General features: G+C 34.7%; 2 protein-coding genes across 3 annotated transcripts; both read left to right on the top strand.

The window, feature by feature from the left end:
* Positions 1 to 5,277: 5,277 nt before the first annotated feature.
* Positions 5,278 to 8,201, top strand: LOC9310295 (cryptochrome DASH, chloroplastic/mitochondrial). Its single transcript, XM_002874182.2, has 12 exons — positions 5,278 to 5,815; positions 5,892 to 6,031; positions 6,128 to 6,310; positions 6,452 to 6,577; positions 6,669 to 6,743; positions 6,830 to 6,946; positions 7,024 to 7,070; positions 7,150 to 7,226; positions 7,302 to 7,377; positions 7,464 to 7,657; positions 7,762 to 7,811; positions 7,888 to 8,201. Exons 1-12 carry the CDS (start codon positions 5,413 to 5,415, stop codon positions 8,098 to 8,100), a joined length of 1,701 nt encoding a protein of 566 aa, XP_002874228.1. The 5' UTR covers positions 5,278 to 5,412; the 3' UTR covers positions 8,101 to 8,201.
* A 5,312-nt stretch (positions 8,202 to 13,513) lies between these two features.
* Positions 13,514 to 16,420, top strand: LOC9310294 (myrosinase-binding protein 2). Of its 2 annotated transcripts, none has more exons than XM_002874181.2 (3): positions 13,514 to 13,537; positions 15,475 to 15,692; positions 15,795 to 16,420. In XM_002874181.2, exons 2-3 carry the CDS (start codon positions 15,537 to 15,539, stop codon positions 16,128 to 16,130), a joined length of 492 nt encoding a protein of 163 aa, XP_002874227.1. In that variant the 5' UTR covers positions 13,514 to 13,537; positions 15,475 to 15,536; the 3' UTR covers positions 16,131 to 16,420. The 2 variants fall into 2 exon arrangements, with proteins under 2 accessions (XP_002874227.1, XP_020878663.1); XM_021023004.1 differs by lacking the exon at positions 13,514 to 13,537 and adding an exon at positions 14,968 to 15,004.

Genomic DNA, 16,420 nt, shown 5'->3' with positions numbered 1-16,420 from the left:
TTTCTCAACCAAGTAAACTATAATTATGTAGATATTACAATCGAACAATTCATTGTTTAATTAATGTGTTATTCCATAATATCATCTCACTATATATGCGTACAATCTTCTTTTCTATCTTAAATCCGACGGTTAATCTTACGTTAGCATCCTTTCCGATTCGAGCAATTATAAGTACACTTTTTTGTGATTAAACATTGTCATCCTTCACTCTAGCTCACCTTTTAAACGACAAATCAGCAATATAAAAAACCATGGACAATGACCCTAATGGTGGAGCTACATATATCGTGACGAATAACACATGTAAGAGAATCATGTACACAATAATGGTAGGCGAATCTCTATCTCTTAATTTGATTCTTAAAAATAATAATCAATGATTCGATATTAAGCCACTTTAATTAACAATATTTAGTTCCCTAACATATAGAAATGTGATTCTTGCATTAGCCAATCGATCATTGTATTAGTGCACGCACACGAGAACCTAATGCGCATCTATCGAATGCAATTTTTATGTTGCACCAGATTAATGTTTCTTCTATGCGTATAATTTTAGAACATTTCTTCTATGTAAAATTGTTTGTAGATTAAAAAGACAATCACAAGATTTGATAGAAGTATAACTAATTGAAAATTTAGAGATGCGGGAACATATACAAAGGAGCGCATTTATATGCTCCTTGTAATTTAAAAAAATAATAATTCTGAAATGATTTGGATTGGATGAAAGAATATAAGCATGTAATTGTGTCTAGGTACACATGTGGTTTAGTAGTAGTTAGATTTGGGACAAGAAGTATAATCGTTTTTTTATTTATTTTGGTTTTTATTATAAATTAAATAAAATCGGGTGTACATTGAGAAATAGGGATTGAGACCATTCGTGTTGCCGATTGGTTGTGTTACATGGTTTATGCAAGACAAATTCAGCCATGTCTCTCAATTCCGGTATCTAGATCTAGTTGAAAAATGAAAATCCATGAACCAAATCTTTTTTGTTGGACTTGGGCCGACTCACTCTTAGGCCATGCGCAATGGCGCATTTTCTTTCCGGGTGTGACTATTAAAGTAATTGAAAATAAGAGAAAAGTTGTCTCTCTCCTTGCACCCGGGTGTAACTTTACACTCGGATGTAAGACACTCTCTCTCTTTCTCTCTCTTTTTTTCTCTCTCTCTTTTCTCTCTCTCTTTAAATTATAATAATAAAAAAAATTTTACACCCACACTCACACTTACCCCATTGTGGATGCTCTTAGAATTAAACAAAAAAAAAATAGATATAAAGGATTTTTTTAAAAAATTTTGTCCATCTATACTTTATCTAGAAAAGTTTGGTGAAATAGGTTTTTAGGAAAAATTTTTACCAACTATACCCTTAATTATAAAATAAAATAAAATAAAATTACAGAATTGAAAAAATATGACTTTCTATTTCCAAATCCAAAAACTCTAACTAGAATAAAGACTTTTGTTTTTGACGTTCGACAAATACAGATTGAAGTATTTGTTGCTCTGGCTCATGTTTTTGGTCCCTTATAAAGTCTTCTTTATCATGATCCGTTCGCATTGTTCAATACAAAATTACAAAAGAAAAAGACCAACGTGTAAGTTTTTTAACATTGACAGTGATCATGTACATCAACAACTTATCCAATATGTATTATTTTTCCAATCGTTGTTCTTCTTATTAGATGGTGAGTGGCTAAAAGTAAACCACAAAAATGTGACTTTCAGAAAAACTAACTACCATAACAAAATTAGTCATGCTATGAATTTTGGTTTCGTTAGTACTTCTCCTAGTATTATTCGTTTAAGAAATCAAAATCATAGCTCTCACATTTTCGTTAGTACTTTTCCATTAATTACGTCGGATTCCTTATTCAGATCGAATTTTCCCTACTCCTAGTATATATCTTTTTTTTTTTTTTTTTTTGATCAAACTTCAAATTTCATTAGCTAGCAAGAGTCTTCACCTCCAAACAGAGGAGAAAGGGATTACATCAGATAAAGCTGAAATAGCTAAGCTTTCCGCAATAACAGTTTCTAGACGAGAAACAAAATAAAAACAGATAAGTGTAAAGGAGACACTCAATTCTCTAATGTCGTGAAGCAGACTTCTTGGAGCGACAGTGCTGGTTCCAGATATGAGAAGAGAGATTAACACTTTACAAACGGAGAAGACCTTGAGCTTGTGAAAACCTGCAGATTGAGCATCCAACAAGGCTAATTCCACAGCAAGTGTCTCTGCAAAGAGGGCAGTCCACGCTGCATCCACATAACTATTGAATAGGGGATCTTCACTGACATTAGAGACACACCAATCCATACCACGAAGAGATGAGATAGTGAGCCACCTAAAAATACCGGTGAAGATCTTCTTCCCTACATTACAGCTGATTCCACCGAAAGGGGAAAATAATAAAACATAAACCTCCATAAAGGAGTAACAATGATAGAGAAAGTCCAAACACATCCAAGGCAAGAAAACCACAGAAGTTTTGAAAACTATCCACTCGTTCATATCAGCAAATCTGACCCGACTATGGACACTCATCCACTGAGTGAACAATGTGATTCCACTATCCAAACTACAGCTTAGCAAGTCTGTAGGGAGAGAGATTAAAGAGCCAGAAACGAACCTGGTAGAAACGAAATCCGGATATGAAGGCGAAGGGAGTGCCACCAGAGGACACCAAATAAAGTGCAACAGTCATCGTACGGATAGTCAAACGGGAAGACTTCATGACTACAAACTGTGCAAGTGGCGGAGAGTTGAAGAGAGGGGGAAAATCAGTCAAGGGTGGCTCAAAGTTTCGGACCGTCAAAGGAAAACTAGTAAACCCCCAAAAGGAGATCTGTGATGACGACAAATCCGGCGGATCTGGAGGTTCTGGCGGTAGAGGAGATTCCAACGGTGAACCTGGAGGCAGCCTCCGGCCAAGAGAAGCAAGCAGAACCGTCGGGAAGGAAGAAAGGGGAAAACCCATGGAGACCACTGAAAGAGAAATTCCCATATCAATGGGAAGAAACTCACCGGAAAAACACCGGAATAAGCCGGAAAACGCCGGTAATTGTTGAGAAGAACTCTAAAGATACATAGCAGAGTGATTCTCCACCGGCGAATCAACGCTAAGATCTGTAGATAAGTAACTTAACTCCATACTCTGTTCTATGTCATAGTCTTCTATAACCAACACCTTTAACTCTTTGAAAGTTGTAGTCGATTCCAAATTCAGCAATCTCCCACGATTTCTTTCATCAACAACAAATCTCCACTCATTGTTGTCACAAAATCACCACACACCACTTTTTACGTAAATGTGCATCCGAAAAGTATGGCACAAAACGTAGAAAAACGATAAATCTACCAAATTATTCTAACCTTTCAACGTGGACTCAAAAGGAAGATGCGAAGAAAAAGACTTTGAGAATTAGGGCACAAAAACGTTTTCATCTTTTGGTTTTACGATTTTAATTTATTTTTTTTCATCTAAAAAACTTAGAATACATATTCTAAACATCTTCGTCTCGTAATCTAAACAATAAAAACGTAATATTTAATAAATATCAGTTTCCTTTTTGAAAGATTCACTTTATATATTTAGAAATTCAAAAAATTTCAGAAGTTGAAATCTATATTATTTTAGAAAATGTATTCTAAAATAATAATACATTTTCGAACGTTTACAGAACATATAGTAAATCGTAGAATGAATTTTCCAACAAAAATTAGAACATGAAGGAAAGCGTAGAATACATGTTCTACGGATTTTAGGAAATTGTAATCCGGTCTTTTGAATTTGTTAGAACAGAAATAAATCAAAAACTCGTAAAACATGTACAAAAGTTTAGAACAGAAACTCTGATATTCGTAGAACATGTACAAAAGTTTAGAATAAAAACTCTGATATTCATATAACACTATAAAACGTATTCTAATAATATTAGACGAAATTTTATCCATCAAAAATTTTACTTTTTTTCAACTAAATCACCAATTTTTTTTTTACAAAGCATCTATAATCTTGTATATCTATATGTTTTTTTGGTAAAATCATTAAAAAAAATGCTTAAAAGAGAAAGTAGGAATATTTTGGTCCAAAGTGACATTCTAAAAAAAAAAAAGTGTATATGGTCAAAAAATTTTAGACCTCCTTTATTTCTAATTTTCTCATTAATCAAACAACCTAAACTGGTTCTAACTACGAAATTCTAGTTCGAAATCCCCATTTTGTTGTTAACCTAAATTATCCAAAGTTATATTAAAAAAGTGTGTAATTGTATTCGGTTTTATAAAGGATTTGCATGGGGATGAAGAATAATTAGGCAATTGGGCTCTATATGTTTATGTTCATGTGGATGGAGCCACTCTTGCTAGTTAGATCTCCAAAAAATATGAAAGACTAGCAGTGGTTTGAGAAGAGGAGCATCCAAAGAAGTTTCAGAGCACATGTTCGATTTCCAAACTGCTGAGTTTTTTATTCATCATCTTCCTTCAGTTTTAGCCCAGCCCAGGCAACTCCCAAACTGATTAGTAATCAATAAATAACCTCTTGTTTTATAATTCCTTCACAGTTCAGATCCTTGTTCGTAAAATCGCTGGGCGTTAATCGGACCCTCGGTTTGGGCCTAGCGATTAATCAAAAAAATTAGATTAATCGGAGACTAGTTTTAAGGTTATTTTAATGTTTTAAAACATATTAATTTAATATTATTTTTTAAAATTGTAGTAAACACATAAAAATGTATTTTAAGACAAATCTTATGATTTTTATTAAAATTTTGAACATACTTTATTGTAAAACATCACAAACCCTCAGTCTAAATGTCTGAATAACAAAAATAAAAATTGTTTTATATTTGTAATCTAAAAATAATCAGGGTATGAAAAATTAGGCGGAGAGTAATCGGATTAGGTGAGAAGAATTAGAGTAGACGGAGAGTAATCGAATAACTAATTTTTCAAAAGATTAATTATTACTCGAGATGGATAGGATCGACCAAACGATTAAGCGGAGAATAATCGGAGTTATGCGGGGATTTTTAGAATCAATGTGGCCATATATGATTTATTGAACCAATGTTTGGAAGAAAGAATAAGGTTTTGAAGATTTTTTTTTTTTTTTTTAAAGGTTAAAACTAGCCAAATTAAAAAAAAAAGAAAAGAAAAAAAGAAACATAATTTTCTGAAAATTTTAATCCTAAACACTCTCTCTCACTTAAGCTTTTTGAATTAGAACTAATCAAGTGTTTTTTCTCTGTGTAAAACAAAAATCGACCCAGATCCAGACAAAAGGCTATACATCCGCCACGTCACACTTCCCAACACAACGCCACGTGTCACCCTCACAACTCGTCAACACAAACACCAAAACTAGATGACGTTACACAAAGCATCATCCGTAAATGGCGGCTTCCTCTCTTTCGCTCTCTTCTCCTCTCTCAAACCCACTTCGCAGATTCACTCTTCACCATCTTCACCTCTCAAACAAACCCTTTTCTTCTTCTTCTCTGTTCCTCTGCTCCGCCGCAACAATGAACGACCATATCCACCGTGTTCCCGCCCTCAACGAGGAAGAGAATGATTCAGTCGCCATAAAAACATTTGAGAGATACGCATTACCTTCTTCTTCCACGAAAAGAAACGGCAAAGGAATAACGATTCTTTGGTTTAGAAACGATCTTAGAGTTCTTGATAATGACGCATTGTACAAAGCTTGGTCTTCCTCTGATACCCTTTTGCCTGTTTACTGTCTTGATCCTCGTCTCTTTCACACTACTCATTTCTTTAACTTCCCTAAAACCGGAGGTAATGTTTCCAATCTTCAAAATCAATCCTTTTTTTGTATTCTTGATCACTCAATGTTTTGTGGAAATGTTTTCAGCTTTAAGAGGTGGTTTTCTTATGGAATGTTTGGTTGATTTGAGAAAGAATCTTATGAAAAGAGGATTGAATCTTCTTATTCGAAGTGGTAAACCTGAAGAGATTCTTCCTTCTCTTGCTAAAGATTTTGGAGCTCATACAGTTAAGTTTCTGTTTTATTGCTTGTGTTGAAGAAACTTATCAGAGTTTTGTGAGGGAATATGAAAATGTGATTTTGTTTAGGTTATGTTTTTTTAGGTCTTTGCTCATAAAGAAACGTGTAGTGAGGAGCTACATGTTGAAAGACTTGTGAATCAAGGTTTGAAAGGAGTTGGAAATGGTACTAAGCTTGAGCTCATTTGGGGAAGTACTATGTATCACAAAGATGATCTTCCTTTTGATGTTTTTGATTTGCCTGATGTTTACACTCAGTTTCGTAAGGTATGATTCCTGTTTCGGTTGGTGTGTTTCTTGACACATTAGGAGTGAATATTGGAAATGTTTAGGATATAAGTAGTGCCATATTTGTATCTTGTTGATACCAATGTTTGTTTCTGGTTAAAAATTCGCCTCTTGTGGCAGTCCGTGGAAGCCAAATGTAGTATCCGAAGCTCAACTCGCATTCCACTTTCTCTAGGGCCAATACCTTCTGTTGATGATTGGGGAGATGTTCCAACTCTTGAGCAACTTGGAATTGAGCCACAAGAGGTGAGTCTCTCTGAGAAGCTCTTTAGATGAGACAAAAGTAAGTAAAATCATTCTTTATTGGTTTTAAGTCTTTGTATGTATGTTGATACAGGTGACCCGAGGAATGCGATTCGTGGGTGGTGAAAGTGCAGGAGTAGGCAGAGTATTTGAGTACTTTTGGAAGAAGGCAAGATGATAATGAGCTCTTCATGCATCTACTATGCTGTTGCTTGTGTGTATTCATAATGTTCTTTGTCTCTTTTTTTCATGCAGGATCTATTGAAAGTATATAAAGATACGCGAAACGGAATGTTGGGACCTGATTATTCGACGAAATTCTCACCATGGCTTGCCTTTGGGTGTATCTCTCCTCGTTTTATCTATGAAGAGGTCAGATCAAAACCTTAATTCGTTATCCCAAAACATATAGCAGTTTCTCACTTATGTGGCAATTGATATAATATTAGGTCCAAAGATATGAAAAAGAAAGAGTAGCAAACAATTCAACATACTGGTATGTCTCATTTCTTAGTACTTCAACATACTGGTATGTCTCATTTCTTGGTCCTAACTGATTAGATATATGTTTTCAGGGTACTTTTTGAATTAATATGGAGGGATTACTTTAGGTTTCTTTCAATTAAGTGTGGAAACTCCCTCTTTCATCTAGGTACCGATCCTTTCGAATTAAATCTCAATGCAATGTGGTTACAGTGAACATTTAAATAGCGCATTTTCTTCGTAGGTGGCCCGAGAAATGTGCAAGGGAAGTGGAGTCAAGATCAAAAACTATTTGAGTCTTGGAGAGATGGCAAGACAGGGTAATTTTTCTCTAATAGCATCAATCAAAGTTATGCTTGAGGCTTTAAAGTCTTAAACTTTAGTGACTGCTCATGAATGGCATTAGGTATCCTCTTATAGATGCAAACATGAAGGAGTTATACACTACAGGTTTCATGTCAAATCGAGGCCGACAGATAGTTTGTTCGTTTCTTGTCCGGGACATGGGGTTGGATTGGCGCATGGGTGCAGAATGGTTTGAGACATGTCTATTAGACTATGATCCATGTTCTAATTACGGTAACTGGACCTATGGAGCAGGTAAGTACTACTCATGAAACATTTTGTGACTTGTGGTTTATAATTCAACATTGAGATTGAAATAGAAATTTTAGATTATGAAAATTTGGTTTTGTCCATTGAAGGAGTCGGAAATGATCCCCGAGAAGACCGGTACTTCAGCATTCCCAAACAAGTGAGTTTCTCTTAACATCAAGTCATTAAAAATGTTCATGAAGAAGAGACTGAAAATGTGTGTTTGGTTTGTTTAGGCACAAAATTATGATCCAGAAGGAGAATACGTTGCGTTTTGGCTGCAGCAGCTACGCCGGCTTCCGAAAGAGAAAAGACATTGGCCAGGGAGATTGATGTATATGGACACAGTTGTGCCATTGAAGCATGGTCAAATGGCTGGAGGGTCCAAGTCTGGTGGTGGTTTCAGAGGGAGTCACAGTGGGAGACGTTCTAGACACAATGGTCCTTAGAGAAGTTATTCTTTACACGAATTTGTATCTTATTTTTGTGCACATGAATCACTGATTCTCTCAGTCTAAATTAAATTATGGGATTATTGTTGATTTTGCCATTTTTCATAGAAATCTTTTGAAATTGCCATTTTTACTAAAATCATACGGATATGCCATTTTTTAACATTTAAAAATGTACGTATTTCAGATTTTTTTTTTGGTAAAAATACGTAGTTTATACAAAATACTAAACACTAAGAACAACCACAACCGACTAAACCAAAACATAACGAATAAAACGCATGTTAAATCATATTTCTGTAGCCTGAAAAAGGGCAAAATCTATAAACTATTCAAAAAAAGGCAAAATCCACAAATGCCATCCCAAAAAATGGCAAATCCATAATTGATTCTTAAATTATTCTAAAACATTATGTAACTTACCAAAAAAATTCAGTCAGTTTGTAACAATACCATTTGGTGTACTAAACGGCCTATTCTTCCCCTAACTAAATTGCTTTGGCTAATTCATCCCTGAAACTTTGTCTTGTGCCTAAACCCACATGAACTAACATAGAGTTTGAATTTCCTCTCTGAACAAAACAAATCCGGACTAAACCCACAAATCGTTAAACGTCGTTATTGTTCCGTTAACGAACATCTGACTAGGATGTCACATCATCGATCTAAGCGACTGTGTTTTGAGGGGAAAACGGCCTACTCCCCCATAAACTAAGTTGTTTTGGCTAAATTCATCCCTGTAATTTTATCTCATGCCTAAACCCACATGAACTAACATAAACTTTGAATTTCCTACATGCACAAAACAAATCTAGACTAAATTGATGGATGAAGAACCTAATTGAATAGACATTTGCTGGGATTAAAGGTGTTTTAGGGTATGAATTCTAGGATTTTGATGAATTTTCAGATGTGTACTTGAATTATGATGTAATTTTGATTAATTATCAGAATATGATGTAAATTTTGGATTAATTCTCGGATTATAATGTCATTTTGGAATTATGTTCTATTTCAGATTATATTATTTGCTTGAACATGTTTAGTTGGAGCTGGATTCAGCACCTCCGAATCTACCAACAAAAATAACAAGTGGGAGATACGTTAGACTCATAAACCCATAGTGAAGAGAAGCAGAGCTGGCTCCGAATCAGGACTAAGTCAGGCGAGGATCTCGGCATGAACCTGTGATGTAGGAGAGGTTAATGCGGACCTCGGACCGAATAACCTAGGAAGAGTATCTATATAAAGACGAGAGAAGACCTAGAAAAAGCATCGCCTACTTACTGAAAAAAAAACTCACTACTACTTTATGCACTTGTATTCACAAGATCTAGTCAGCTGGTCATTAACGGAACAGTAACATCGTTTACCAGCTGGTCATTAACGGAACAATAACATCGTTTAACGATTTTTGGGTTTAGTCTGGATTTGTTTTGTTCATGTAGGAAATTCTAATTTTATGTTAGTTCATGTGGGTTTAGGCATGAAATAAAATTACAGGGATGAATTAGCCAAAACAACTTAGTTTATGGGGGAATATGCCGTTTTCTCCTCAAAACACAGTCGTTTAGATCGATGATGTGGCATCCTAGTTAGATGTTCATTAACGGAACAATAACGGCGTTTAACGATTTGTGGGTTTAGTCCGGATTTGTTTTGTTCAGGGGGGAAATTCAAACTCTATGTTAGTTCATGTGGGTTTAGGCACGAGACAAAGTTTCAGGGATGAATTAGCCAAAGCAACCTAGTTTGGGGAGGAATAGGCCGTTTTCCCTGATGATCCCATGGTTAAATCATAAATGGTAGGACTTCAAATCCTCTAGCTACCTTTTGTTTTTTTCTGAAAAAGAAAACAAAAAAGATAGCTGTCTTTACTGGATTAATATTCCACAGGTGAAATTCATTAGAAAAACTTTCTTAGAATTCACCATCATGTTAATAATAACATAAAAAGGTTTCTATTAGGCTTTTAAGATATTGAAAAATAAGATCAAATAATTTTGAAGATAATAATTTTATTGTTCAGTTTCGGTTAGGCAAACTTTTAAACCATGCTACCAATATTTAAGGCTGGCTCTGACAAATTGGAGGCCCAAGAAAAATTAATTTTTTATATGGATTTTTGAAATAGTTTTTAAAAAGTAATACGGAATGTTAAAACTTTCGGAAATTAGGGACCTACTTGAGCAATAAAAAAATTGGGGCGCCTAAATCTGTAAAAAAATTGAAGCCTGTTATAAATCATATGGATGGATTCAATACCCGACCCAAGGCCCATTAAGTTTTATCTCCTTCTTGTGTTCCCGTGTAAACTCATATATATACTTTCTTATGTGTTAATAAGATTACACAGTTTACAACACGTTATCAGGACGAGTTTGCTCTAGAGAAATAAAACCACCTTCAAAAAGCCTTAACCCTAAAAATCGCTAAAACCCTAAAACCCGCACATCATCAGATCCGATCATGATACTGTTCATCGTGGTACTGTTCATCATCGGATCTATTCATCGTCGACAATGTTCATCGTGATACTGTTCATCGTGGTACTTTTCATCGCGGTACTGTTTGCGGTTCGTGCAGCAGCGTGAGTTACCGAGGTCTTTAGCTCCCGGTCCCAACCAATTCAGAATTCAATCAGTGGTTAAAAGGTAAACATAAATCCCTAAATATCTATAACCCTAATCGCGATTTTGATCTTATGATTATCTAAGATTTTAAAATTGATTTTGTTTATTGTTAAGGATTAAACCCTAAATCCAAAATTCGAGAGATTGAATGCTCTTTAAAGCATGGAATCGAATTGAGGTTTAGGGATTGATTGATAGAAACCCTAATCGCGATCCTATATCGCGAAAGCCAAACCGCAAGTTGCAGTTTAATTCTAACCCTAACCGAACTTATGTTCGGTCTAAACCCTAGGTTAAACCGAAAGTAAACCGAAACCCTAAATCCTAGGTTAAACAGATTTGTAAACCCTAAGTCACGGTTTAAGATCAAGTTTCCCATAAATAGAAAGTTCCATATAAGGAAAGTTTCAAGAAATAGAAAGTTTCGTAAAATAGCAAGTTTCCCAAAATAAAAGGTTCCCTAAAATAGCAAGTTTCCCAAAATGGAAAGTTACCAAAATAAGAAACCCCTTCATAAGGAAATATTCCAAAACCCTAAAGTACACGTTTGTTTAGGATTTCTTTCTAGATGAGAAATAGAAAGTTTCCATAAATGGAAAGTTCCATATAAGGAAAATTTCTATAAATAGAAAGTTCCATACATAAAACCGAAACCCTAGCAAAAACCCTAGTACTATAAATCGTGGATGCTAAAACCCTAAAACTTAACCGCGAAATCCTAATATCCTAATCTAGTATGATCCGATTGTTTGGTTGTTTTTTTGTTGCATACTAGATCAATCTTCTAGGGTTGATTTCATCCATATATATATAACATGATTGTTTAGAAAACACTTGCTGAAGACAAGCATGGCTCGGTCTTAAATACCGCATAACTTGGTCTAGCGATTACATGAGTTCTCATTTAACACTATATATATTGTAGATGTCAAAAATCAACTATTATGAATACACGACAATGAATACCTCTGGTGACAATTATTTACAATGGACTTTAGACACTGAGATTGTCCTAAAGGAAAAAGGGCTTGGTGAATCTAGTGTGGAAGGAAACAATGTCACCAGAAGAAAAAGATATAAGGCGATTACTAACATACGCCATCACCTCAATGAAAGTCTCAAAATCAGTACCTCACTATTAAGAATCCTATGGACCTCAGGACAGAGTTGAAAAAAAAAATCAATATAACCACCAAAGAACGGTGCTATTACCCAAAAGCCCGATTCGATCGAAAGAATCTCAGATTCCAGGAATTCAAATCCATGAATGAGTATAACTCAGCACTATTTAAAATAGTGTCAATACTGAGATTCCGTGGTGAGAAAGTTACTGAGAATGACTTGCTAGAGAAAGCATTCTTGACCTTTCACACAAACAATATATTGCCTCAGCAACAATATCGTGAAAAAGGTTTTTACCACATATGCAAGTCTAAACTCTTGTTTTGCTACTTGCTGAGCAAAACAATGAGTTATAAATAGTGAAATCCTCAAATTCCTCAAATTCCTCCGGATACCCTAAATCGGCCGAGTCTTCTTCTCGACTTCTTTTAGCTTTGACAATAAAGTCATCAACGGATTCATGTTTGTATCTCAATTTCATTACCATTATGAAATTTTCATTTCTAATAGATCAATAGTGCTTATTTGATTTTGAATTCGTGAAGGATTCGGTGACAATTTTGGACGTCGTGGATACCAAAGAACACCCGGAAAATACAAATACGGTAAATCGAGTGTCATGAGGACATCCGGCACAGAGACAAAATCCAAATAGACTCTTCCATTGTTGTCCGCCGTACGGCGTTAATAATGTTGCGTTCACGTAAACACGCGTTAACGGACTTTTAACAACGTCGACTAATTCGCTTGTTTTCGCACAAAATGAAAAGATTGAGTGGGTGATTGGTTCGGCTGTAGCTGTCGAATTTTTGATGTAAAATTTTTGTTGTAGCTGTGTGGCTGTAGCTGTAGCTGTTTTCGTTGTAGCTGTAGCTGTATCATTTGTTGTTGTAGAATTTTTGATGTATCTGTAAGTTTTTGGCTCTAGATATTTATTTGTAATGTAATATGGTGTAATAAAAAAAAATTATGTTTTGTATTACAGTTAATAAAATATCTTGTATTAATAATTTAAATAAATAAATAATAATATCAAATGAAAAATTAAATAAAAAGTAAATACTTATAAAAACTCCTAGTAAAAACATAAAAGCCTATGATTATAAATAAAATAAATAATAATTTTACCTATGAGTATTCCATAAATTCATTGCAAGCTTATCTCGAATTCCTTTTTTGGTGTTTGATAATTACTAGTTTTCTACAACTTATCATTTTTTTTGTGTTTGATAATTACCAGTTTTTTACAACTTAACATTTTTTTGTGCAAGATAATTAACAGTTTACATATTTATTTACAGCCTGTCTAAAGCAAAAAAAAAGAGGATCCCGAGAATTTATCCTACTACAGCTTAAAAAAAAAAAGGAAAGAAAAGGGTTTTAGCTTAAAAACAAAAGATACAACATGATTGACATATGAAGATGTACCTTAAAAAAAGACTACGGCACGATTGACATATATTTGAGACTTTAAGAAAAATTAAGGCTGTAAGAATGATTTAAAACCCAACCAATCATGCCCTGAGTCGTTAATTTGATTTTTTTTAAGAGTTGATGTAGGAATTATCCACTGCTAATACTTTATGTATGAATTCAACATACCTCCTAAATTAATGTATGAAAAAGCCATTTTTCCACTAAATCCCATAGCTCTTCTCCAATCTAAGGGTAACACAAACGTGAGAACTCTCTCACTCTCTCACTCATTATTTGCCTTCATTTATTTTTTCTCCTTTTTCTACTCACATTTTTTGTCGACATTTATTATTCACATTATGATAATTGGATATAAATTCAAAAACATGATTTAATGGTATGACTTCAAATTTTCTACCTTTTGTCCTGTCGGTCCAGGCCAGGGATCAATTCCCTTCAAGTGCGAGATTCACTAAATCAACCCATTTGGCCACCGGAGCATTCACATGGTCTCTCCGGACCCCATGATTAGTCGGAATTTATGGCTCGTTGACCCGAGAACCAACTAGGAAGAAAAAGTCCCCGCGACTTGGCTTGGAGCTCATGGTAAACGTTGAACCGGTTCTCCTGCTCTATTAAAAAAAAAAAAAAAGGCCAATGGTTGCTTTGGAGCAGATATCGGGCACGGACGTGACGACACGATAGGGGAAGCTTTGATTTGGTCGCCAATATGTAGTTTGTGGCTGCGAGAGAGATTTGTGCAATGTTCACCGCCAAATATCAACCCGACGATTCACCGATATCACTACCGGAGAAAAAGGCAAACCTAATCTCAGCTCAACCCGTGAACCCACTCGCACAAACCAACATCTAGAATAAGACAAATAAGGACGGTGAGAATAGTGTCGTCTCGTAGGATGTTAAAATGAATTTCACATGTGGAATATTTACCAAGTAAAGACATCTAACTTTTTCAGAAACAAAAGGTAGAAAATTTGAAGTCCTAGCATTAAATTCTCGTAAATATGGTCCAACCAATTTAGTTATAGTTTTGGTTTTATGTGTGTTTTCCATCCCGTTAAAAACATGGAAAATTTATAATAGTTATTTATTACATTTAAGTATATTAGGTGGACTAGATTTTCTAGAAGCTGGTGGTTAAACAGGCTTGGAGGTTACTTTCGAAACCTATCTCTCTACTGGCAGAGCCGTGCCCTCTACCTTTAGAAAATAGGCAATTGCCTAAGGCCACATCAAAATGGAAAAAATAAAAGGCCACAGTTTGGTTCAAAAATAGGCTATTTATTTAGATTGATATTTATGTATTTGAGGTTCTTTGTTTAAGAAAATGCATGACAACTAAAATTATTTAGTAAAAAAGATGTTGAATAGTTTGATTTTCTTATTTAAAGTGAAAAAGTATATATCACCTGTATCTCTAAGAAAAAAAATGCAATAGTTTTATGGATAATTTATATAGTATTCCAAAATTAATTATTACCCAAAATATCTCGGTTATTCGATGTTGGGTATCGGTCGGGTTATCCAATCTGAAATCTCTAAGCTTGGTCGACGGACGTTGATGAGTAATGTATCAAAGATGATTAAAAATGTGAAGAGCGTAAAACAGTAAAAAGTTAAAAGTTAAAAGTAAAAAAGAGTGTCAATAAATAGCGAGTAGCATTACTCCAAATCCCATAGCTCTTCTCCAATCTAAGGGTAACACAAACGTGAGAACTCTCTCACTCACTCACTCACTCAGAATTTGCCTTCATTTTTTTTTTCTCGATTCTCTATTCACATTTTTTTTACGAAATTATATATTCACATTATGATAATCCGATATAATTTCATCCTTGCATATGCATTGTACGTGGTTGTGCCATGCATCCATTTTTGTTGTTTCAACTTATTGAAGTTATACGTTATCACCAATACAAATATTTATATGTAATCTACAATTAAATTATCTCATAGTAGAAGTGGAGATGAATATAAAAGATATGTTAACTTTTTTTTTTTTTTGGTTGAATGTTAAAAAAGATATGTTAACTTATTCTTTCATAAATGATGATAATTAAAAGAAAACAGAGTTTGTGTTACTTCTTCTTCCACTGTTTTCTTTACCAAGTAACCATTCTGTTTTTTTTTTATTCTTCTTTCATATCGTGTTTTTGAGAAAGGAATTTGAATCTTTCAGGTTTTTCACTAAAGTTAATAGATCGAAGCAATGTCTGAGAAGATGGGACGGTTGGTGGTAACATGGGAGATGCATTCGACGATGGTGTTTTCAATGGCGTGAAGAAAATAATTGTGGGAGAACACATTGGCTGCGTGGCTTATATCAAGATCGAATACGAAAAGGATGGGAAATTTGAAACCCGTGAACATGGGACAATTCGCAGGGATCTAAAAGAGGTAATAAAAAATATTGTGACTTTGTTATTCTTTAATCAGTTATTATATATCAACTCCTAATAGCTTATAAATTGTTTATTTCTAATGAAAAATGAAAATCAGTTTGTGGTGGATTATCCAAGTGAATGTATCACATCCTTTGGTGGAAGCTACGGCCATGTTAACGGCTATAAAGCAGTGATGATCAAATCACTAATCTTCAAAACCTCTTATGGAAGAACCTCTCCAGTACTCGGTGAGACCAATTCATTTGGAAATCCAGCTGATAATCAATTCATGCTCGAGGGTAAAAATGGAGGAAAGCTTCTTGGATTCCACGGACGCTCTGGTGCTGCTATTGATGCCATTGGTGCTTACTTTGGAACGGGTTCTGGTGGTGTTGGACCAAGAAAGTTGGAACTACGCGTAGGTGAGGGATGTGGTAACGGAGGAACTTAAGGAGGAAGATTACAAGACTGGTGATTTGGTTCATCATCAGATCGAAGTCCATGTCGTGTCTATCTATTATCACCAATAAAAGACTTACTCTTTAGTTTGTTTTCTCTTTTGATTCCGTAAAATAAGGTCCATGCTTTGGATTTGTGTCACTTTAAGTCTTGAGTAAGCATTTCAGCTTTTACTGTGTTTATGTGTAAAATAAAGTCCATGCATCTTTTGGATCATGTGATGTTCTCTGCTTTGAAGGTGTATTTGTCTATTTTAATAATATATGATGCTTGTTTCCAGTA

Source organism: Arabidopsis lyrata, assembly GCF_000004255.2.
Source record: "Arabidopsis lyrata subsp. lyrata unplaced genomic scaffold ARALYscaffold_6, whole genome shotgun sequence".
NCBI lineage: Eukaryota > Viridiplantae > Streptophyta > Magnoliopsida > Brassicales > Brassicaceae > Arabidopsis > Arabidopsis lyrata.
The sequence above is the reverse complement of the archived record's forward strand: the minus strand, read 5'-3'. Positions and strand labels throughout refer to the sequence as shown.

What these genes read in the sequence shown, in the direction of transcription:
- LOC9310294 (XM_002874181.2), top strand. Translation starts at nt 15,537, where the DNA reads ATGGGAGATGCATTCGACGATGGTGTTTTCAATGGCGTGAAGAAAATA. An exon ending in TTCGCAGGGATCTAAAAGAG is followed by an intron (nt 15,693 to 15,794) that starts GTAATAAAAAAT and finishes AATGAAAATCAG; the next exon opens with TTTGTGGTGGATTATCCAAG.
- LOC9310295 (XM_002874182.2), top strand. Translation starts at nt 5,413, where the DNA reads ATGGCGGCTTCCTCTCTTTCGCTCTCTTCTCCTCTCTCAAACCCACTT. An exon ending in TGGAGAGATGGCAAGACAGG is followed by an intron (nt 7,378 to 7,463) that starts GTAATTTTTCTC and finishes GAATGGCATTAG; the next exon opens with GTATCCTCTTATAGATGCAA. An exon ending in ACTTCAGCATTCCCAAACAA is followed by an intron (nt 7,812 to 7,887) that starts GTGAGTTTCTCT and finishes TGGTTTGTTTAG; the next exon opens with GCACAAAATTATGATCCAGA.